The 25,639-nt window shown below is 42.0% G+C and overlaps 1 protein-coding gene across 16 annotated transcripts in view; it reads right to left on the bottom strand.

Moving 5' to 3' along the window:
* The window catches only part of KCNMA1 (potassium channel, calcium activated large conductance subfamily M alpha, member 1), a 762,545-nt gene that overhangs the window by 330,036 nt on the left and 406,870 nt on the right, over window positions 1-25,639 (bottom strand). The window contains exon 4 of one of the 16 annotated variants that reach the window (XM_011928782.1): window positions 14,553-14,628. The exons of the other annotated variants lie outside the window; for them this stretch is intronic. Within the exon in view, the coding sequence (XP_011784172.1) occupies window positions 14,553-14,614 (62 nt within the window). The 5' untranslated portion in view covers window positions 14,615-14,628. The remainder of the gene's footprint in view (window positions 1-14,552; window positions 14,629-25,639) is intronic. 16 annotated transcript variants of the gene reach the window in all.

A 25,639-nucleotide genomic window follows, 5' to 3' on the forward strand; every position in this document is an offset into this window, starting at 1 on the left:
CTCAGCTCACTGCAAGCTCCGCCTCCAGGGTTTATGCCATTCTCCTGCCTCAGCCTCCCGAGTAGCTGGGACTACAGGCGCCCGCCACCTCGCCCGGCTAGTTTTTTGTATTTTTTAGTAGAGACGGAGTTTCACCGTATTAGACAGGATGGTCTCGATCTCCTGACCTCGTGATCCGCCCGTCTCGGCCTCCCAAAGTGCTGGGATTACAGGCTTGAGCCACCGCACCCGGCCCCGAATTACAATAATTTTTAAAGAAGTTTTGTAGCAGTGGAAGACAGAAGACTTCCAGAAATATCTGACATCTGTAAGAATGAACAGCAGCTAAGAATGGTCAGGCTGCTGCAGTCACTCCTCTATTTCACACCCATGCTATTCCCTTGCAAGTTCTTACTCACCCGCCTTTGAACACTCAACTCAGTGGCTGCCTCCTCCAGAAAGCCTCCCCTGATCCTCCTCCTGCCCAGAGGTAACTGGCCTTTTTCTAGGCTTTTCTTCCTGGGTGCTTTTGTTGTGGTGCTCATCACTCATGAAGTGGTAACTTACTTGTTTGTGTTATCTGTCTCCCTTCCCTGCTAGACTGTGAGCTCCTGAGGGGAGAGCCTTGGTGTTTTGTGTCTGGGTTTCCATCATCATAGTACCTGCAAAATAGGCCCTCAGTACATGTTTAAGGAAGAGGAGAAAAACAAATGAATTGAGGGAGAAAACAGAAAAACCTGGAGGAAACTAATTATAATTCAACACTACCAAGATATTAGTGAAGTCCTATCTCCCAGCAAGGTTTCAAACGGCCAATTCAGAACTTAAATTAGGCTGGTCATGATGGCTCACACCTGTAATCCCAGCACTTTGGGAGGTTGAGGCGGGTGGATCACTTGAGGTCAGGAATCCAAGCCCAGCCTGGCCAACACAGTGAAACCTCATCTCTACTAAAATACAAAAATTAGCTGGATGTAGTGGCGGGTGCCTATAATCCCAGCTACTTGGGAGGCTGAGGCAGAAGAATCAGGCTGAGGCTGAGGCTGAGGCGGAGGTTGTAGCAAGCCAAGATCGTGTCACTGCACTCCAGCCTGGGGGACACAGGGAGACTCCCTCTCAGGAAAAAAAAAAGAAAAGAAAGAAAGACAAGAAAGACAGAAAGACAGGAAGGAAGGAAGGAAGGAAGGAAGGAAGGAAGGAAGGAAGGAAGGAAGGAAGGAAGTTAAATTATATGACAATTATGTAAGTTACAATATTACTACAATCCCTAGAGGATGAGGTGCATTCAAAGGACTGATTTGTGGACTCCTCCCATGTTCCAGGGGAGTTTCAGGTTATCTCACCTCATATGTTCAAGAAGAAGAATGGGAATGACCTTGGAGGTAGCAAGATTCACCACTCAGCAAAGCCATTTGACCTTACTAGCCATGAGAGGTCCAAGCCCTGAGAAGGCTGTGGGAGAGTTACAATTCCATAGGAGAGTCTCCCCGAGGGCATTCGATTTCTCGGTCATTAGGCATCACAAAATCTAAATGCTTAAAACTAAATCAAAAGTTATTCCTCTAAAACTAATGAGTATGCACTTTTCTCCTTCTATGAGGGTTATCTTCTATAACTGGGAAGTCAAGATCGAAATGGAGTTGCCCCTATAAACATCATAAAATTAATCAGGGAAGAAGAAAGGGGAAAAAACAAAACAAAAATAAACCAAGCTTGTAGCACATTCAGCATTAAGCATGAGGTCAGCTCACTCTCTGACCTGCTTCCTCAACATGGTTTGGTGCCTATTGTCCTAGAATCATATAGACCCTGTCATAAGATGACAGCTCCCCTTAAGCACTCTATAGATAACAACTTGAAATTATGAAATGTTATGTTTTTCCTGTGAGATAGTCTTTCAGGTCCTGCATACCAGTGAAACTACTACATCGGCTGATTTGAATGAAGGACCCCACTGGTGACCCGAGGAAGGTCTAAGGAACACCACAAGAAGCTGACTCACCAAAGAACACAATTTCCACAGCTTGATTATTTAATCCCCCTTCCCCTGATCAGTCAACAACCCCAATTTTCCAGCCCATCACCCTCCATGATCTTCAAAACCACAGCCCAGAACTCCTCAGAAAGATGAATTTGAGGCTCTCCTCCCTTCTCCTCGCTTGCTGCCCTGAAATAGTTAAACTCCTTCTCTGCTGCAATCCTGCTGTCTCAGGGTAATGGATCTATTACTATGCAGGGGGCACACAAACTTATTGTTTCTATATCAGAAATAATACACAGAGCCCCAATTTGTTCTTCTCCGTTTGCTTCAAATGATATATTTTTATGCGCTCTAGCTCAGGAAGCTGGACCCAAACTTGACACAAAGCATATTAGGAGCAAAGCTAAAACTCTAGAGATGTGTGCATATCAGATGGGAGGAAGTCAGCTCAGGTTTCTCCTGCTGATCCATTTCTCCGGGAAGCCAACCCAAGAAATCAAGTGTTCAAGCAACAATGGGAAAAGATGAATTAAAATGTCCACATAATAATACATGGATGAAGAGGAGTGTGGGTGAGGATTTTAACCCAGAGGGTCTCCCTGGAGAGTAATTCATCTTACTGGATATAAACTAACATGCTCTAATTTTTCAAGTAAGTCTGAATATATTTAAACCTTCAAAAAACATAGTAATTTTTAATGTAGTCTTAGATTGATAAAGGTGTTTCTTAACAGTTTTTACTCCATGCTGCACATATGATGAAGATTCCATTAGGGAGTCCCTCTGAACCAAACATTTAAATCACTTAATGTTAACTTTCCTTTGAATTTGTCCTCTGAAATCAGCATAGATTTTGATAACCTGCTCCTTCTAGTCATCACTCTCCCTAAATATAAAATCAATTTTTAAAAAATCAGGATGATTTTTTAAAAGTCTATGAAATTATAAAAATTTGTAGAGTTATCACTAGCTTCTGAAGTGACATGCTCTGTGTAGGCAATTCTAAAAAGACTATTTGTAACTATGTGAGCTAATAGTATAGAAGCAATGATGTAAAACTGTAATATTTGTTTATTATGAGCAACACAAAAATGGAATGAATCAATGCACCACTCTCGCTCGAATGAATCTATGGACAACATGACAGTATGGTGTGAACAGAACAAAATAAAACCATTGAGTGGGTCCATTTGCAAATAAGGCCATTTCCCCATAAGGCGGGGGAACATTCGTTTAATTTAAAGCTCAGAAACAATCTCTTTGCATACAAAATACTTTTCCTCGTTAAAAAATTATAAGTGCTAAGACAATTAAATTAATACAGCATCACCATTGTTTGAAACTGAAAAAAAGAGGTTTAACTAATCTCATTGTGTTCTAACTCACTGTTAAATCAACAAAAGAGTTTGAAAATTTGTCAACCTGACATTGTATTCATTGTTTTTCTATTTAGTAGAGATGTTTAAGAATTCACTGAGTAGTGTTGTAGAAACAGGACAAGGACTTAGACAGTCACTGGCCTGGAATAAGGGCCCATTAACTGTTACCTGTTGTTGTTGTTGTTAAATGTAAAGCCATGCGCCAAGCTTCTATCTGCTCTTGGTTTTTCGTCTAGCTGCGAACTGGACTTCTTTTGCCTCTATGTAAGTTTCTTACCACTCATATCTCTCTCCCTTTCCCTCTGAGCTCTAACCATACTCATCTTCTTTCTGTTTCTTCAACTCTCCAAGTTTTTGGCCATCTCCACTGGAATGCAAGGCCCATAAAAGCAGAAAACACATGTGTTTTGTTCATTGTTTCACCAAAATCTACACTAGTGCCTGACACAGGGTATAAACTTTGCTAAACAAGTAAATAAATAAATGGAGAGCCAAAGGAAGGAATAAAGGGAGGGAGGGAGAGAGGGAGGTCTTAGTTCAATATCACTAAGATTAAGTCTATGGTCAATATTAGTTTGCTAGTGTTTCCTTTATCAAACCATTCTTATTACTAGCACCAGGCTGCTCCCACCTCACTTCCTATGTCTATGTGATTTTTTTGTACTCACAAAAAGGATTTTCCTCTCTTGCATTGCAACACAAGGAGTCCCTTGACAATTTAATATTATATAATATATGCACCTGGAAAGATGTTTGACTAATTTTTGACTCACACTTAACCACATATGTCCACTTTCACTTGAAGGCAAAATGGAACATTTCCTTGACAATTCTCTTTCTAGATTATGTGAAGAAGAAATTGATAGTCTTGTCCCATGTTAATCCAAAGCTCTTCTGATTACATAAATTTAATAGAGGATTGTCCCTAAACAAACTTTAATTCCACACTTAAAGTATGCTTAAAATGACAAAATTGTTCTGCATTCTATACATATTGGAATATAACACATTGCATAATTTACAGGTTAAGAAAATGGACTCCAGATTCAGACGCGGGGTTCAAACTCTAGTTCCTATTGCTAACCGTGTGGACATTGAAACCTTCTGAGGTGCTCTCTCTTCATGAAGCAAATAAAGAAAATCATAGTAGTGCTACTAAGTAGAATAATAAGTTTGTAAAAGGCTTATCATGGCACTTTGCACATAGTAAGTACTCAATAAATACAGAAGCTGCTTGTAGACTTAGAGAGAGCAAACTAGAACTGAGGTCAGAATCCCCTAATGACAGGCAGGCAAGCCAGTACCTGACCTAATGAACATCTGGTAGAGATTCGCTGAATGAATGGCTGCTAGTGGTGACTGACTGTGTGACAGCCTTTCCCTCTCTTCCTCGCTAATTACTAGCACCTCTTATTACTAACTCCTCTGTTCAGGTTTTGTGGCCCTTCCTACACTGATGTGATGTACTTTGTAGAATCCCTTTCCTTGAGCCTGTGATAGCCAAAATTGCATGCCTACCATAAACACTTAATTAGGTAAAATGCCTTTGTAAGACTCTGATGTTAGTTCCTGCTCACAATTTTCTACCTCACTACAATCCACTTTAATCTTTGCGTTGGCATTTCTGTTTAGAAGAGCAAACCAGGAATGATGGCTCTGGGCTGAGAATCTGGAATGCAGATTATAACTGCTCGGCAAGTTCGCTTGCTTTGTGTAAACTGGCTGCACTTCTTTTGTCCTCATTTGGAAAATAGCTTTGGCTGCTTGATATTGCCACATCTTCCGTTTTACACATTCTCAGTTTCTGACAAGAAAAGTAGAGTGGAATGCCACACTGTTGCAAATCTGCAGATATGCATCAGCTTAACCTTATTTGTTCTGGTGGATTTTTGTAGATGAGAATGAATATTTGGGCTGCAAAATTCCAGCTTGATTCCCTTCTCTTGGTTCCAATTTCCCAGGGTTTGTTTGCTCAAATGCCCAATGTAACAGCACTACTCTATTCTAGGGGCCACCTTCCACTGCTATGGGTTGACATCAACAGGCATTAAACCTGCATGCAGAACCAGGTATGGTGGCACATGCTTATAATCCTGTCTCGAGACTGCAGTAAGTTATGATCACAGAACTCCGGCCTGGGCAACATAACAAGACCTTGCCTGTAAAAGGAAATGATAAGTAAATAAAACATTTTAAAAACCTGCATATAGAAATGAAAGCCCATGATAGAAGAGCAAAAAAATCAAATGCAATCCTGGAGCTATGCAGAAACCAAAGGACAGATGAATATGTCTAAATTAAAGCTCTTTAGCATCTACTGTCCATCTTATGGGATTCCACAGACAAACATACAGTAGAAAAGCCCAAAATAAAATGGCTTAATTCTATATTTAAAACTATATTTTTTCCTTATTTGTGTTATTGCAGTTATGTAGACTATTAGTTTTTCACGCACAGGCAAGAGCTAACCAAATACACTGATTCCCCAATGTGACCCTCTATCACATCAAGACCTATTTTTACAGTAGTGTAAGTACACGCACCAACTATTATGTGTTCTCATGAAGTAATCGTCATCCTGTCAACTGCTGTAAGATCCTGGGAAAGTTGCTGAGCAATGCTGGTGTTCTATGGTTATGCAGTACTTGGCCAAGCTCAGTGGGTAATTTATCCTAAGTCTATATATATGCTTAAATGGCACCTACCAATTATCTCTCTTTGGAAGAGTGCAAGTGTAGCATGCCCACTCTCCCAGATGTGTGCACACTACTGCCTCCATAGAACTGTCCCGTCGCCTCTTCTCTCTAGAAGCTCTGGGTTAGTCCTTTCTCTAGGCACAGAAGCAGCTGAGTGAACTCTGTGCCTAGGGCAGCTGTCACTGTTCTTTTCTCACCTCTAGGAGTTACAACAGAGAAAACCTATTCTCAAGAAAAAGACCACCCTCTGCAACGTCTTCATAGGAAAAAAAAGTCACACCTGTGACACAGCCCCAAGTTTTTGAATTCTTATAGGCACCTCGGATCAAAACTACTCAGTAACCTGAGGTAATGGAAAAGAAAAACAACAGAGTATGACATTTATTCATGTACCAAATTCTTGGTTTCTCACCTATTAATTTTTGGTCTCACAAATTCTGCCGGAACAGAACATGATAGAGTACTGGCTCTAAAGTTCTAGGTTCAGATAACAAATTCAAAAGGGGTTTAGGAAACTAATCCAAGGGAGAATCATAAATTTGAAACTTAACATGGACTCTTGTTCTCCACATTAAAATATATTGTACTGCCATTTTTCATACAAATGATCAAAGAAACCAAGAGTTGGCTCTTCGAAAGAATATACAAGAATGCTAGACAGCTGGCCAGATTAACAAAAAAAGAGAGAAGATTCAAATAAGTGCAATCAGAAATGACACAGATGACATTACAACTGATCCCACAGAATTACAAAAGATTCTCGAAGACTATTATGAATACCACTATGCACACAAATTAGAAAATCTAGAGGAAATGGATAAATTCCTGGAAACATACAACCTCTCAAGATTGAACCAGGAAGAAAGTGAAAACCTGAATAGACCAATAACAAGCTCTGAAATGGAATCAGTAATTTAAAAAAACCTACCAACCAGAAAAAAAAAAGTCCCAGATCAGATGGGTTCACAGCCAGATTCTACCAGATGTGCAAGGAACTGGTACCAATCCTACTGCAACTATGCCAAAACATTGAGGAGGAAGGGCTCCTCCCTGATGTATTATATGAAGCCAGCATCATCTTTATACCAAAAGATGGCAGAGACACAACAAAAAAAGAAAATTATTAGGCCAATATCCCTGATGAACATAGATGCAAAAATCCTCAACAAAATACTGGCAAATCAAATCCAGTGACACATCAAAAGGTTAATTCACCACAACCAAGTATGTTTTATCCCTGGGATGCAAGGTTGGTTCAGTATGTGCAAATCAATAAATGTGATTCGTATTATAAACAGAATTTAAAGCAAACACACATGATGATCTCAATAGCCTCAGAAAAAGATTTTGATTAAATCTAACATCCCTTCATTATAGAAACTTTGAAAAGAGTAAGCATCAAAGGAACATACCTCAAAATAATAAAAACCATCTATGACAAACCCACAACCAACATTATACTGAATGGGCAAAGCTACAAGCATATCCCCTGAGAACAGGAACAAAACAAAGACTCCTGCTCTCATTACTTCTATTCAATACGGCATTGCAAGCCCTAGCCAGAGCAATCATGCAAGAGAAAGAAATAAAAGGCAACCAAATAGGAAAAGAAGAAGTCAAACTATCTCTCTTGACTGATAATATTATTCTTTACTTAGAAAACCCTAAAGACTCTTACAAAAGACTACTATAACTCATCAATGATTTTAGCAAGGTTTCAGGATACAAAATCAATGTACAAAAATCGGTAGCATTTCTACACACCAACAACATCCATGCTGAGAGTCAAATCAAGAACACAGTCCCATTGACAATAGCCACAAAGAAAATAAAACACCTAGGAACACAGCTAAAAAAGGAAGCGAAAGATCTCTATGTGAAGAACTATGAAACACTGCTGTAAGAAGTCAGAGACAACACAAATAAATGGAAAAACATTTCATGCTCATGGATAGGAAGACTGAGTATTGTTAAAATGGCCATACTGCCCAAAGGACTTTACAGATTCAACACTCTTCCTATCAAACTACCAATGTCATTCTTCACAGAATTAGCAAACACTATTCTAAAGTTCATATGACTCCATAAAAGAGCCTGAGTAGTCAAAGCAATTCTAAAGAATGACAACAACAAAACAAACAAACAAACAAAGCTGGAGGCATCAAACTACCTGACTTCAAATATACTATAAGGCTACAGTAACCAAAACAGCATGGTACTGGTAAAAAAACAGACATATAGATCAGTGTAACAGAACAGATAACACAGAAATAAAGGCACACATCTAGAGCCATCTGATTTTCAACAAGGCTGACAAAAACAAGCAGTGGGGAAGGGATTCTCTATTAAATAAATGGCGTGGGTATAACTGGCTAATCATATGTAGAAGAATGAAACTGGACTCTTACATTTCACCACGTACAAAAATTAACTCAAAATGGATTAAAGATCTAAATATAAGACCTCAAACTATAAAATCCTTGAAGAAAGCCTAGGAAATACCCATCTCAACATCAGCCTTGGCAAAGAATTTTTTACGAAGTCCCTAAAAGCAACTGTAACAAAAATGAAAATTGACAAGTGGGACCTAATTAAACTAAAGAGCTTCTGCACAGCAAAAGAAACTATCAACAAAGTAAAAAGACAACCAATAGAATGAGAGAAAATATGGGCAAACTATGCATCTGAAAAAGGTCTAATAACCAGGATCTATAAGGAACTTAAAAAAATTGACAAGCAAATAATCCCACTAAAAAAATGGACAAAGACATGAACTGACACTTCTCAAAAGAAGACATACAAGTGGCTAACAAACATGAAAAACTGCCTATCATCACTAATCATCAGAGAAATGCAAATTTAAACCACAATGAGATACCACCTCCCACCAGTTAGAATGGCTTTACTAAAAAGTCAAGAAACAACAGATGCTGGCAAGGCTGCGGAGAAAAGGGAATGCTTACACACTGTTGGTAGGAATGTGAATTTGTTCAGCCAATGTGGAAAGCAGTTTGGAAATTTTTCAAAACATTTAAATCAGAGCTACCATTCAGCCCAACAATCCCACTACTGGGTATATACCCGAAGGAAACTAGATCATTATACCAAAAAGACACATGCACCTACATGCTCATTGCCATGCAATTTCACAGTAGCAAATACATTGAATCAACCTAGGTGCCCATCAATGGTGGACTAAATAAAGAAAATGTGGTACATACACATTATGGAATACTACACAGCCATAAAAAAGACTGAAATCATGTCTTTTGTGGTAACATGAATGGAGTTGGAGGCCATAATCCTAAGCAAATTAACACAGAAACAGAAAACCAAATACTGCATGTTCTCACTTACAAGTGGGAGCTGAGCACTGAGCACACATGGACATAAACATGGGAACACTATATACTATGGACTACTAGAGAGGGGAGGGAGGGGAATGTGGGTTGAAAAACTACCTATTGGGTACTATGCTCACTACCTGGGTGCAATATACTCACATAACAAACCTGCATATGTACCCCCTGTATCTAAAATAAAAGCTGAAGTTAAAAACATATGTTTTTAAAAGTACTATATGTATACTGCTTTTAATTATGAAATGCCAACTTGTTAATATTCTCTCTCTCTCTCCTCCTCTCCCTCCCCTGCTCAGCGTCTCTTGCTCTTTTCTCTCTCTTGCTGTCTTCTCTTCCCCCTTCCTCATTAAGCCGTATGGTTAAGGAAATGAAAGCAATCTCTGCTTCAAGGCACAGCCAAAAGGAATCAGCACTCTTGACTTTGACATCTCCAATTCCTTCTACCACACTTCGTCAGAGGAAAAAAAAAAAAAAATGACAGGAAACTTCTAGACAAGATGATTCCCTGCCATTATCCTTAAAGATTTATCCAAATCACGTCATTCCTTTCACTTGCTAATTGGTTTCATAAGCCTTCTTCCTTTCCTTATATTTTCTATTCTTGTTTTTGGGGCAATTGCCGACGTATGCATAGTTCTGGATTTTATTTTAAGTAATTTGTAGTTGACTATCGTTTATTTGTGCAATTGGTGTAATTAAATCTAATTACATAATTGGTGAAAGACTGAGTAATCACATAATTAGAATGTGCAATAATAACAGTTGAAATCCTATTGTTATGACGTGTAATGATACAATTATGATGTATAACATTCACAGGGTACTCTGCAAAGAGCAAACATGGCTCTAACCCTGCCTAAATGGAGCACAGCTAAAGTTGGAGACCTGGAAAGTAGCCTTTAGCACCTATACTTGGACTTGCTCATCATATTTATCCCCCTAATATAGCCTTTGACTTTTATACTCCACGGGAATCAAAGGCAGTAGGGGAGGCCTAAGGAAGGTCCTCATGAGGGCAGAAGCACCCACATCTTCAAGAACCAAATCACCAATACAACCAGCCCTTAGACAGAAAGGAGCAGCAAGAGATGGACTCACATATCTGAAACAGTCATTTCTGCATGTCAGTTTTAAATCTGAAACTGTAATCAGGACACAAAAAGATAGGGTTGGAAAATGTCTGGTGATCACACACACAATTACAAGTGGGCCTAGTGATTATGGCCTGGGACATAGCTCCCAGCTCTCAGTCTGCCCTCTCCACCCCAACTCCAGTCATCTTAATCACTGGGACATAGACCAACCACCAGAAGTGCTGGCCTCCCAGGTCCTTGCTCTGCTGATTGTCGGTGACCCTTTCCTTTCCTCCACGCCACCCACTTCCATGATCTTGCTCTGGACCACATTACTTTATTTCATCATGAAATGTGTATGTACCACATGATGAAAGCAGCAACTGTAGTGTTTCTGATATCTCGGCCTCAAACACCCCATTCATCAACAGCAACCTCTCATCCTTGTGCTCGCCTGTTCACGTGCTCCCCACTGGGACCCTTCCCCAACCTCAGAGAAATCTCCAAATTCTGGACACCTCCCCCAGCATCACTCCCCTGGCCAGCCATCTGCTCCCTGCCTCACCTCGCAACCCTCCTTGTCCAGCCTAATTCCCATAGTCCACCATTGTCATCACCCATGGGCAGCACCCTCCTTCCATAACAGAAGCTCTCAGCCCTGCTTCACACCAGCCCTGGAAAGCTGAAAGTTCCTGAATAAAACCACACAAGGGAAATGACTGGTTTCGCTTTAAATTCATGATCTCAAACTGCAAATTGACACTCCATACTGACTGGCAAACTGCTATTTTTCTTGAATTGGTTTGCTTTCCAATTTTCCAAGGCCACTATTTCACTGTTTTTCTTCTCTCCTCCAACCTCCCATGTTCTTTTCTGCACCATCATGCTCAGTGGATGGCCTCACCTCATCATGTCATTAAAAGTCACACAAAAGAATCAGGCCGGTTTCACTTTTTTTCCTACCAGCAGCTCTCCAACACTGCAGTCACAGGCGCCCAGCACATCCTCTGCCTCTTCATTCATAACACACCATGCCCTCCACAGACACTCTTTCAGCCCTATACTGTCTAACTGTACTGTGTTGCTATAGCAAGCTCTCCCTTGCTTCTGGAGCTCTGCTGCCAAAATATAAGCTTGCTCAACTGTCCTCCATAGCCAACCACATTTCCAGAGACTGTTGCAGGCTCCAACCTTTAGCCTGTTTCAATCAGGCCCTCCCTCTACTCACTAGATCTTCAATGTCAAAGAAACCAGCAACATCCCTGTCACAAACTCCACAGATGACCCTAGACCCTTACCTTCCCTCTGTCTCAACAGTTTGGCAATTGGCTACTCCCTCTGCCCAAAACCCTCTCCTCCTCAGGCTTCTGCCATCTCCTCGCCCTGCATACGACCTTCCTCAGTTTCCCATCCAGCCTCCTCCTGCTTTACTCACCCTCTAAATGTTGGGCATCCTCTTGCCTTCACCCTGGGCACCTTCTCTCCTCTCTCTACATTCTTTCGCAAGATGGTACCATCAACTCACAGGCATTCAAAGTCCTCTTCGTAATTTCCAAATGTAATATGATTCATCTCTTCTGAGTTCTGGACTCAATTATCCACCTTGCTGTTTGACATCTTCTCTTTTGGGTGTCACAAACTTCTTAAACGGAACATATCCAAGATGGAAATCCTGATTTCTCCCCAGTGCAGCCCTTATCCCCCAGTGTAGCCCCTCCCTTCCCAGTAAATGCTACCACCAGTGACCTGTCATTGAAGCCAAACACTAGAAGGCTAGAAGGACCCTGATTCCTCCTTCCATTCGCTCCACATCCAATCCATCAGGAAGTCATGTCCAAAATGTCTTTCTCCTCTTTAATTTCCCTACTTCACCATCCCACTAGATCAAGCCAGTGCCCTCTTCTGTTGGGATGGTCTTCTCTTTTATCTTCTGAGCATGATTACACAGATTGCACCTGTTTTGTTTTGTTTTATCTGTCTTTTATTTTTGCTTTTTTTTTTTTTTGACCTGTCTCCTTCTCTAGACTGTAAATGTTCCCTGATGACATTTACTGTTTTACTTATTTACAGTATCCAGTATAGATCAGGTAATTAACTTTCATTAGATAAATAAATAAATGACTATGGTGTTGGCATCTATACTATGCAGACTATGAGCCTCATGGTAAACTTATAAGGGCCATGATGAAAGCCAGGGCCAGAGCAGAGATAATAAAATTAGCTAAAAGCTACTCAAAAAGTTAAACATCGAGATACCATATCTTGATATGCAATGAACTGGATTGCATTCCCCCAAATTCATATGTTGAAGCCTCAATCCCCAGTGTTATGGTTTTTGGAGCTGGGGCCTTTGGGAGATAATTAGGTCTAATCAGGTCATAAGAGTGGGGCCTTATGATGGGATTAATGTCCTTGTAAGAACAGAAACCAGTGAGCAGTGAGCTTGTCCCTCCCCCAACACCTCTCCCTCTCTCTCTCTCTCTCTCTCTCTCTCTCTCTCTCTCTCTCTCTCTCTGCCATGTGAGGACACAGCAAGAAGGTGTCCACCTGCAAGCCTGGAAGAGAGCCCTCACCAGAAATTGACCATGCTGTTGCCTTGATCTTAGACTTCTTAGCCTCCATTTCTATCTTGAAAACATCATGCTAATTGAAAGAAGGAAGTCACAAAAAGCCACGTATTACAAAATTCCATTTGTATGAAATGTCTAGAACAGGCAACTCTATAGAGATAGAAAGTAGATGAGTAGTTGCCTAGGGCTGAGAAGATTGGGGGACTGGGAAATGTGGAATGATTGCCAATTGATACAGGGTTTCTTTCTGGGGTGTTGAAAATGTTCTGGAATTAGATTGCGGTGATAGTTGCACAACTCTGTGACTATACTAGAAATCACTTAAAATGAGTGAATTACATAGTAGATGAAATGTATTTGAATACAACTATGAAGAAGAAGAGGGGAGGAGGAGAAGTGGGAAGGAAGGGTGAGAGAAGGGGGAGAAAGAGAAGGCGAACAGCAGCAGCTCAAGTTAGTTAACCTAGCTGAGTTAGTCTATGGAATCTAAGTTACCACCAACAAAAAAGTGAGCCACTGTTTTATATGCCACCAAGAAAGAAAATGTTTACCAATTATAGCCATAACAAGTCATGAATGATGAGACACTTCCTGATCTTGGAGATTTTAAACTATGAAAAAATTGTATCTTAGAATTAGTAAAATATAGTACATGTAGCTGTTGTCAGATCTAGGTACCAACTTCTGAAGCCTTCTAAATTAGAATTATTTCTTTAAAGAGAATGTATGAACCATGAACTCATTCATTCATAAGAAAAAAATTGTATCAAATGAGTATTATAAGCTGGATATTGGCTTTATATATGGCATTGACTCTGTGCACATCAGCACATCATTCATTTAATCCTCAACAACTACCCTTCAAGATAAGCATTATATTCCTCATTTTATAGACAAGGGCATGGGCTACAGAAAGTTCCCACAGTTCCTAAGTGGCAGAGCCAGGATCCTAAACCATGTCTCCAGGTCTCTGCTCTGTCCCTGTGTTATGAATGAACAGTTCAGATGCAGAAACCTTGTAAGCAAAAACTGAATTTTTGGCCAGGCATGGTGGCTCATGCCTGTAATTCCAGCACTTTGGGAGGCCGAGGTGGGCGGATCACCTGAGGTCAGGAGATTGAGACCAGCTTGGCCAACATGACGAAACCCTGTCTCTACTAAAACTACAAAAATTAGCCAGGTGTAGTGGTGTGTGCCTGTGGTCCCAGCTACTCGGGAGGCTGAGGCAGGAGAATCACTTGAACAAGGAAGGTGGAGACTGCAGTGAGCTGAGATCATGCCACTGCACTCCAACCTGGGCAACTCTGTCTCAAAAAAAAAAAAACAACATAAAACAAAACAAAAAAAAACTAAACAAAGAAGAAAACTAAATTTTGTCTAAGCCCAATTTTTTCTCTGTCAGCTTTAGAGATGTAGATGTCCATCAGTCCCATCGTCTCAGGCCTTACTTCTCACATGGCCACCTTCTCCCAACATCAACTGGTATGTATAAAGGAATATGAATTACAGTACATTTCTGGAGAATATTCTTGGCCACCCTTGAATTTCCTGCGTTCAATACATTGGTTTGCCATGAAGTCTCCAGGGGCTGCCGAATGAAAACATGGAGATACTTACAGATGACACAGACAGAACAAAGCGGAAAATGAGAAACAAAAGGAGAAAAAAATGGTATGAAGTGCAGGTGCACCTCAATTTATGCTGCAGATGCTTTCTTGAAAATTATGTGTAGATGAAATTGATTTACGAACTAAACCCTATTGTAAATTCAACAAGAACATTGTGATGGAAACTTTTGTAATGAGAAAAATTTATTTTTGTTGAGAATAGTTGATTCTCAGCCTCTCTTTTGAATTTACTTGTTATTCTTCTCAAGGGGAGCCTACTTGCACATAAAAGTTCAATAACCCCCTGGGATTCTTGATGTGCAGGAATGTCATGAGACCAAAATGCTTTACAAAGGCTTAACAATATAAACTATCTATGCCACTTATAATAGCCATTTCCATAATACTTTAAATATATATCTCAACACAATGGGACGGTTGAGAGGATGCTTCTCAGGTATGGAATTCTAGGACCACTATTGAAGGAGATTATTTGAGTGGGTGGGGAGGCTCACAGGAGAAAAGTATCTCCCTTGGGCAACCAAAAGCCCTGAACCCTTCTCTCTTGACAGTTGAAAGGGAGGGAGAAGTTGAAGGAGTCCAGTACTCCATTCCCAAATGACGCCCCATGGCCTCCTTGCAAATTACAACGTCACTAGCTCCCTGGTCTTCTACAGTCAAAGGTTACAAAATGGCCACCCATACAGGTTTTAAAAGTCAAAAGTGTTACATTTCTTAAAACGGATTTGCAGAACTACTTGAATGAATAAAAGATCTGCAAGATATACTCCATGTTTCCACTGGGGAATAAGTCACTGGAGTTGAGTAGATGCTCCTGAAAACATGCCTCCTGGTCCCCACTACTTCTTAAGCCTTGCATCCAGCCTAGCTCCTACAGGCATTTTCACTTGCACCCCAGTAGGAGTCTCATCTGACCTAAGCATCACCATCACTTGACTCAACCAATCCCACGTAGAGCCCGCAAATATCCATGATCCCAAAAACGTCCTTTCTTTAATGTGGTCTCATTTCAAAATATATGCCTGGTTCATTTCGTCTAGTGACAAATATGACTCCATATCACCACTTTCCCAGAGAACCAGCACAGCAGCCATGCCTCCAGAGCTTTTGCTTCAGAGATATGCTTAATAAATTCACTTTACCCTTTAGACCACAAGGTTTAGAAAGGAATGTTGTTTTTGTTTTTGTTGTTGTTGTTGTGGTTCTGCTTTCCATCAGCTTAATACAATCGTGATGACATGCTTCTAAGAAGGACCCTAAGAGATTCATTTCTTTGAAGGACTATTACCAGTGAACTGACAATAAAAAGTTAATAGACACAGGACTCAGGCACTCAGGCTCACTCTGCTTAAACTAGTGGAGTGGGGGCAGAAGAGAGAGGTGTACATTCCATATCCATACCAGTCTGGGGTGTTGGGTTCTAAGAGGTGTGGTGGCTTTGGCCTGAGCCCTAAACCCAGCAGCTGCAGTCAGTGCCAAAGCTTATGAGGGCAGAGAAAGTAAAGAAAGATCAGTGTTTTAAAGTCTCCACCCACCATATGATTTCTCAGCAACCTCAACTGTTTTTTGTTGTTGTTGTTTTGTTTTGCTTTTGAGACGGAGTTTTGCTCTGTCGCCCAGGCTGGAGTGCAGTGGTACAATCTTGGCTCGCTGCAAGCTCTGCCTCCCTGGTTCAAGCAATTCTCCTGCCTCAGTCTCCCAAGTAGCTGGGACTACAGGTGCCCATTACCACACCTGGCTAATTTAGCAACCTCAAGTCTTAATCCATATGGGAACTGTAAGAAGACCCCTGGTCTGTTTCGCATCACTAACGTGGTAACTTGTGATTGCTGAACACTGGCTGAGCAGCCATGCTCTGTCTGGAGGCATTGTTTTCTAAGCACTTAGATGTATCTTCTCATTATGCTCATAAAATCCCCATTATCAGCTCCATTCTACAAGTGGAGACCTTGAAACTTAGGGAGCTTAAATAATAATAACTAAAATTCGGGAAGGGTGCCCTTCTAGCCCTCTACACATATCAGGCACTGTTCTGAGTGCTTTTATATGTTAACTCAATTAATCCTCATAACACCTTTTTTATGTTACTATTTATGTTGTCTTCGTATTACAAATGAAGAAGCTGAGGCACAGGAAAGAGGTGAAATAAGGTCACTCAGTTGGTGAGTAATTAAGGAGAACTTGAACTCGGGCAGCTTGACACCAAAGCTGTGCTTTTACTGCTAGGCTGATTTGCTCAAAGTCACACCACTGGTTAAGGCTGGAGTTTGAGTCTACTCCATGTGGTCAGAATCTAGAGCCACAGGGGCAGCCATGTGCTCTGTGGCCTGCTTAGATGTCCATGGGGTCAGATTTCCTCTGCAGTGGCTCCAACCCCTGGCAGCAGGGTCTGGGATGGATGTACTGCCTTTCTCAGAGCTAGGCTGGGAAAAATGTCTCCTTGTCATTTATTTTTGAAATGTCAGGAGATTTTAAAACTTCTAGGAGAGGAGATAAGTGATAAGAAGAAAATCTGGGTCGTTTTTGTGCATACAAAGGGGCCATTCTAATAGTGGTCTCTAGGGGTCTTTTCTAGACACAAGAGGAGAAGATTGTGTTAGTAGCCCTCTCTTCCCTTCCTGGGGAGTTTGAAACTCTATCTAGTTTTGAAATCTAAAAATCCTCAAGCTCTTGAATCTGGTCCTTTTTACCCCCTTAGCCATACATTCCAGTTTCTGCTAAAAAGTCTGCCTCAAGACATAAGTGACACCCAACTCTTGGGGCTACCTGTTTTCTCTTTTCATAGAAACCAGAGCTTCTGGGGTTCTGAGATGTCTCTAACAGTCACTGACCTACCACTAGCAACTGGGTTCTACAAATAATGCCCCTGGGGAACTCAATAAAATTATCAATCACTAGCCCCCACAGGTCTTAATAGAGAGTGGATAGGTGGAAGGTTTATCAATCAGGATGAGTCATTTGATTCACCAAGGGAAAAGACAAATAAACCAACACTCCAATTAATTTTAACCTGAAAAGAAACTGCTAGCAAATGGTGCTTTAGCCAAGTCCGTAGGGTCTGAACAACCTTAATTATTCACAAATGCAAATTGCTTTTACTGCTTGCTAGATAATTTCTTCACGCCTTCCATCCAGTTCCTCTTCTCCTTACCATCCTCCTCTCTCCTCACCCAGTCTCTTTATTCCTGAAAAGCCAAAAGGAAATCTCTGGAAATGACCTAATAATCACTCAAGCTTTTTCTTTAAAAAAGTTTAATGAATCTTCCCAAGACCCTAATTAGCTTAACCTGGGATCCAGGGGCTGCCCTAAGCCTAAATAATCCATAGATGGGCTTCAGGGACCCCATGAGCTAGCTGAAATTATATGCAAAATTGTGGGGGTGGGTGCAAAAAAAAATCAGAAGGAATGAGTAAGACCTACTATTTGATAGCGCAAGAGGGTAACTATAGTCAATAGTAACCTAATTGTACATTTTTAAATAACTGCAGGAGTGTAATTGGATTGTTTGTAACACAAAGGATAAGTGCTCTAGGGGATGGATACCCCATTCTCCATGATGTGATTATTACATATTGAGTGCTTGTATCAAAACAGGTCATGTACTCCATAAATATATACACTTGCGATATACCCACAAAAATTAAAAATTAAAAACGAACAAAAAATTGTGGGGGTAGGGTACTTCCTGACTCCCTGCCCACCCAGAGGTCCAATTTTCATTAAATTCTCAAGAAAGTTTATGTTCTCCCCAATCACCCAAACCAGCATTAAGCATTAAAAGACTAGACTGTACCCACCTAAACACTGCATCACAAGGAACATTTATGATGCAGAGTGACAGAGCCCAGGCTTAGGAGCCAGACAGATGCAGGTTCAAATCCCAGCTCTGTCACTTACGAGCTGCATGAATTTAGACAAGTGTCAAATTCTCTGAGCCTGTTTCATCATCTGTAAAATAGTGATCATCACAACTCCTTCATCACAGGATTACTGGGTGTCTATACAAAATAATACGAGAAAGCACATAGCATTTGTATACAGAAAGGGCAAAATGAAAATCCTCTCTACAAGAGAGAGAAAAAAGGCAGATGTAGGCTCAGGAGCAGAGATGTTGCTCTCCCATCTTTGGGAGCTGCATTTCTGGCTTTGCTAAAGATGAAGGTCACTGTACTACAAAGACAATCAGATTGGGATCACCCCTGGGAAATCCATAAGAATCAGATTGGAAGAGGACTCTTTATGAGCATTGTATTAGATTACAAACCATTTTATAGATCTTATAGTGGCATGCCCAATCTGATTTAAACTAAGCCTCTAACCCTCTATTCTTCTACTATCTCTACCCACTACTCCCAACATAACGTGATAAGAAAAGTCTAAACATTTCAATCATGTACAATGTGAAGCTGCATCACAGTCAGGGCACTGAAATGACCCCAGGGAGTCTGCACAGCCAGATGCCAGCAGTCCTTCTGCAAGATCCAAATATTTTCAGGTTCTACCTGGGTCAGTTGGCTGCTCTGGGGTAAATATCAATTAGATGCTTCTAGATCCTTTGGCTGTTGGGACTTCCAGAACAGCATCAATGACTTCAAAAACATCCTGAAGTTGATTAATCTGTTCCTGTTGCATGGGCTAGATTCCTGATTCCAGAGAACAGGCCAACAGAACGCAGGCCAAGAGGACCCCACCTTTGCATTTCTATTTCTCATGGCAAGGTTGCCTCACTCCCAGAAAAAGAGAACTTTAGCTTTATTTTCTGAGACAGGCAGAGGATTGAAGCTGATTGCCATTCTCTATGTAACTGATTTTATATTGATTGGATTGTGGGCATACTACTGGAGAGTTTAAATGCACTAAAATCATTTTATCATTTCTCTTTGGCTATAAAGAATTTTAATTTGGGGCTGGGTGTGGTGACTCACACCTGTAATCTCAGCACTTTGGGAGGCTGAGGCGGGTGAATCATGAGGTCAGGAGTTCCAGACCAGCCTGGCCAACATGGTGAAACCATGTCTCCACTAAAAATACAAAAAATTAGCTGGGCGTGGTGGCTCACACCTGTAGTCCGAGCTGCCCGGGAGGCTGAGGCAGGAGAATGGCTTGAACCCAGGAAGCAGAGGTTGCAGTGAGCTGAGATCGCACCATTGCACTCTAGCTCTGGGTGACAGAGCAAGTCTCCGTCTCAGAAAAAAAAAAAAAAAAAAAATTAATTTGGAAGGCTCCTCATAGTGGTTGTAGTTTTTTCTCAAACCATGTTGTGACACACAGTGTATCGGCTTTTCAGATGACATTAACCCAGTCCTCTGCTCATCTTGGTACTGTTCAGTTAACCCCTGCCCATCTGTATTTTTTGTCTTTAAAGTCTTTATTATCAACCTCACTTCCCAGCTATAAAAGCTGTTTGTCCCCCAAACAAGTTTAAAAGAAAGTGCAGAATAATCAGAGTGTGTCTAGAATGAATAAAATATGAGAATCCCATGACATCCAAGATGGGATATGGTCTTGATCGGACATACAGACAGACATGGTGACAGAAAACTCAGAAGCCAGGAGGGTCAGAGCGATGGAGCTTGCTAGAACACAAGTTCATTTTCTCAAATGTGAGTGTTTTGCCCTCTCTGATTGGCATGCCTCCTTTCCTTCCTCAATTGTTAGGCACCGTCTTCTAACCACAGATGACTTCTTTACGCCACACAGTTGCAGATAGCATAGTTGCAAGGAGGGTGTGCTGGGGATCTGGTAGAGGTCACGGACAAAGTGAAGAGGAAAGTGAAGTCTTGGTGGTACTGGTTCATGCAAAGAATCAAACAGCCCAGTGAGTCAGAGATCTGGAAAGTATGTGGAAGCCTTCATGACCTAAAATATCCAACTGCCATGGGAGAAGTTCCAGAACAGAGGAGCCTCCTCCAGCATGGACCCAGCAGCTACAGAAGGGCTCAGATTGCTTGCTCTGCCATGCCTCTGCCATCTGCCCACTGCTGAAGTCAGGCCCAGGGAAGAGGTGCTGCCCATGAGTCAGCCATTCTCAACTACTATTTCTGCCTCTCACTTTGCCATATTTGCTCTGCATCTGGGATGGTACAGTTCCACAGACCGAGATACACCTGGGGTTCAGCAGACCTAATTAGCCTTACATGTATCTGCTCCCAAAATAGAGAGTCATTTATTCCAGTTTCTGTCCTGACCAGCAAGGTGTGACCTAGGCCCATGGCCCATAGCCCCAGACTGGGAGAGGAGCCACATTCCTTCTGAACAGTTTCTAAAAAACTTACAGTCCCAAATGAGTGATTAGAAGTGGAGTTTTGAGGACGGAGCTGAGCATGTGGATTTCACATCTCCTCTTTTCAGTATAGCTCTCAAGCCCCTAGATGCAAAGGCAGGACCCTGATGAACTTGCCTTTTCTATGACAGTCTTTACACTACAAGAAAGGGGCTGCAGGACAAGCCCAGCTCCCAAAGATCCAGCCCAGAGCTCAGGAAAGCCAGGCTGCTTCTCACCAAAACTGAAAACTAGGACACCGTGGGAACACTCAGGACCCCACTCAGGCACCAGCTCCTTCCAGGAGCTCTTCCTCACCCTCCTGAAGTGCTGACCACCCCTCCCCTTGACTCACTCCCATTGCAGTGCCGACTCAGAACACCTATCCCCAAAGCCAGAGTTCCTGGGATTCAGATCTTGGAGGTGTCACCCATTGCTTATGCGACTCTGTGGGAGCTACTTAGTTAATCTGCACCCTAATGTCCTCATCTATCAAATGTCAATGATGACAACACCCATTTCACAGACTTGGGTAAGGCTCAGAAGAATTAATAAAAAGAAAATGCTTAGAACATGGACTAGAATAGTAAGCACTCAACATACTTCCTGTGCTGTTGTTGGCACTGCTGCTCCCACTTGTCAGATACCATGTGAGACCAGGAGCCCCTTGAAGGTGGGAAACTTTTTCTGTTTAGTTCTATGGTCCTAACACCCAGCACAGAGCATGGTGCACAAAAGGCTCAAAATGTTTAATGAGTGAATGAATAAAGTGAATCCAGTTGGCAATGCTGGACTATATATATTAAGTTTGACTTGGTGATGGTTGCCTTACAGAGTCCTCCCCTGCCACATCCTGAAAGAGGGGAGAATGTCAACGGGCAGGCACACTGACCAGAGAGAAACTGAGCAATGTGAGAATGGCCAGGGGAGAATGGGCATTGCAGCAAAAAGACTGGCATTGAAGCTGACCAACTGGGCTGTCTTGAGCACATTCATTTCCTCTTGGGCTTCAGTCTGGCCATCTGTATGTCTAAACAAAGGCAGGAACTACTAGAAAGATGGGGTATCATTTCGGCAAGAATAAGTGGAAAGGTGAAACATGACCCATCTTTCTCCACCTGCCCCAGGGGACTCCCCCACGGCCAGGAAAAAACAGAAGCTCTAAACAGGCCCTGCTTCTGAAGTCACAGCAAAAACCATGTCTAGTGTCCCCAGTAATTCTCTAGAATTCTCCCACCTGAGAGCCTCTTCCTCCCCACACAGGCCTGTGGAGTGCAGTGGAAACATCTCGCCTCTCTTTGAACCACACGGCAGGAAGCATGGGAACCTCCTGTAGCTGCCGTGGGTGCCCACAGGGCTGCTGGCCACTGTGCCACCACCACTGATGAGGCTTTTGTGGCCTTCTTCCTGTGGCCCCAGGAGGAGACAGGAACTGGGAGCTGGCAGGCACCAAGGGGCCATGGAGGCCACATGCCAAATGGAGGAGCATGGCAACCGTCTTTGAAACCAGAACTGCTGAGGACTGTCTATAGCTCAGACAGTGCTGTGGGCCCCTCTTGCAGGCCAATTGTCTCACCTGGACCCTGGGCCCTGAGTAAACAACCCAGTGATGCCACCCACAAAGGCCGCAGATCCAAGCTTAGGAGGCATCTTCCCCATCAACGCCCTGGGGGCCCCTGTTGCCAAGTGACATGTGCCTGTGATTGCAGAAGGCCCTATTCTCCTAGAATCTAGGGGAGGAAGGGGGACTCTACATAGCTGGAAAAGGCAAATTCTAACAGTCCTTTGTGATTTTAGACATGGTATTTAATCTCTTTCGAAATGCCAAATAATATTAAAAGAGGGCATGCTGTTTTTATGATTTTTCAGGAAGGGTCATGTACTCATAACAGGTTGCGAACACTGGAACATTGCTGGGAGGGTTCTTGCCCCTGCTGTAGGTACATATTGCTGTTCTATTTATAACCAACATGAAAACAATGTAATAATCAAAACTAAGAGAGGTATACATCCCTTTAGCCTACCTATTTTTCTTGGATCTGGAATATTCTGGGCCTCACTTGTTGATTTTTAGCAGCAGTTGAAAGGAGCTGACCAAATGCACATTAACGAGAAGACATTCCTGTCTCTTTCTCTCTTCACCAGGAGACGTCCTATTTGAGCCAACCTGGTTTGAGATCCCAGCCTCCCACCCCCCAAGCATGAGACAGCCACGAGTAGGCCCCCTGCAGCCACAAACATTTGTCAGAGTGATTTGGTGAAGTTCAGCACTGAAAGCAATTTCTTACTCGGAAAATCATTTATCACGGACAGCCTGTCGAAAACAATCTCATTTCAAACCCTTCCCAGGGAGAAAAGAACTGACAACTGGCACTAAGTAATCTACAACAGAGCCACTGGGAGTCATTCATCTTTCCTCTGCCCAGCCCAGGACTTGACACTTTCAGAAGAGAAGTGAAATCAATCATAACTGCTCTGAGGGGTTTCAGGTAAAAGAGGAGGGGGCTACCGGGACAGTCACATACTCCTGAGTGTACAATGGGAGATTCTTCATAGTCTGCATTTTACTAATAGCCAAAATCCAGAAGAGCAGTTGTAGGGGTCTTTGAGGAAGGTGTGCCTCCTTCATTACAAAATATGTTCTTTTTGTACTTTTAGCTCATCTTAAATGCCAGAATCCTCCTTCTTAGGGAGCAATTAAGGAAAAACTTATTGCTTTTTTATATAAGCTGACTTCTCCTTTGCCTGGGGCAGTCTTTTCTTTGCCAGATCATAGCATGGAGTTTGTGGCATAGTAGATAATGATTCTGGGCATGCCATTTCCACTGACGTCAACACCCTGAAAACAGTCAGAATATCTAGCAATTTGAGATTCATGGAGAAAAGCAGAAGAGGGAAAATGTTTCCCCATTAAGTTTCCTGCTTTTTTAAAAATACAATTAGTTTCAGATAGGAAAAGCTATTGATCACTTTCCTTACTGAATGTCTGATTAAACCCAGGTTCTGGTTTTGAGGTTCACCAAGCCCCAGAAGAAGCTAATGAATATCAGGGCTCCATCATTCTAATGTTTTGGCATTGACCAGTGACTCAGAAGGTACTGCCAGATGCAAATTATGACATCAGTGCTATACTTCTGGGAACCAAATAAAACAGAACCACCTTTGTAGATGGGTAGCTCCCACCAGTTCCCAGAAATATTTATATTATGGATATTAGTAGTTCATTATTATACCCATCTTAACTCAGAAATAAATCACCAGGTTTAGCACATTTGATGCTTTAAGATAAAATTGTCCTCAAACTGCTTTCATTTCTCTGTCATTATTAGGGGTCAGAAATCCTGACTTTTTTGGAAAGAAGTGTTATGCTATTTTGCCCAAGCCAAATGCAGGCATTAGCGGTAAAGTTCTGGGATAAAATGCTCCATTTGAACTGAATTGTTCATGTTAAAATGGCTGATTTTTATTAGCCATTTGGGAGTACTTTGCCACTTCCCAGCTGTCACTTTAAGCAAGACACTTTAGCCTCTCTGTGCCTTGGTCTCCTCATCTGTAAAACGGGGGTAATACTGCTACCTACCTTGTCAGATGTTATGAGGATTAAATGACGTGATACTTACAAAGGCCATAGTGCCTGCCAAAAAGCAAGCATTTAATTTAAATTTTTTTTTTTTTGAGACGGAGTTTTGCTCTTGTCACCCCAGCTGGAGTGCAGTGGCGTGATCTCGGCTCACTGGAACCTCTGCCTCCAGGGTTCAAGCGATTCTCCTGCCTCAGCCTCCTGAGTAGCTGGGATTCCAGGCACGTGCCACCACACCCAGCTAATTTTTATATTTTTCGTAGAGACGGGGTTTCACCATGTTGGCCAGGCTGGTCTCAAACTCCTGACCTCTGGTGATCCACCTGTCTTGGCCTCCCAAAGTGCTGGGATTACAGGCATGAGCCACCACACCTGGCCTAATTTAAAATATTTTTTTAGAAAACTCTCAGCCAGAGATGAATTAGGGGGTAAGCCAACCATTCGGTTTCCTGGCAGCCAATCTACAAAGTCCCCAGGAGATCACTGGAAAAGTAACAAGATGGAAAAATGGGATTTTCAGGGCAAGCACTCACTACACATGATCGAGAAGAGCACTGTAAAAAGCCATATGTGAGGAGGTAAGCCTCCCGTAAAGACAACATCAGAGAGATAAACAAGGAGTCTCTGAACTGCTGAAGAGGCTTACCAGGATCCCTGAGGCACCTCTAGAACAGTTTTCTTCCTTCTCCTCCTTCCCTTCCCCAACACAAAGCTTGGTTTCTCTGCTAAATAAATATTGAATACTTATGTAACAAATATCAATTTGAAGGCACATAAAATTATGAGCCTGCCCAAGCGTCCTCTTGGCCTACCATACTCTGAGCTAACTGGAGCACTGAGTGTAAACACTTTCCCTGCTACTGCTTTGCTCTTTCCCTCCCTCCTTATTCACCACATTCAATGATCAGAAACTCCAGCTTGGGTCACCTGCAGTCATGTGGCATCCGTCCAAAGTCCTCACTACCATGGGCGCCAACCCTAATACCTCCCCTTATGGTATCCTCAGCACTCACTACGTAAGAACCTACTTTGCTTGGGACCAAGAAAAGCAAAATTCAGTGTGAATATGACATCACTGGGACTTGTTAGTGAGTGTTACTTGGAAGATGTGGCTGAAAGTTTTACAGA

Source organism: Colobus angolensis, unplaced genomic scaffold (genome assembly GCF_000951035.1).
Source record: "Colobus angolensis palliatus isolate OR3802 unplaced genomic scaffold, Cang.pa_1.0 Scaffold12, whole genome shotgun sequence".
NCBI classification, from domain to species: domain Eukaryota; kingdom Metazoa; phylum Chordata; class Mammalia; order Primates; family Cercopithecidae; genus Colobus; species Colobus angolensis.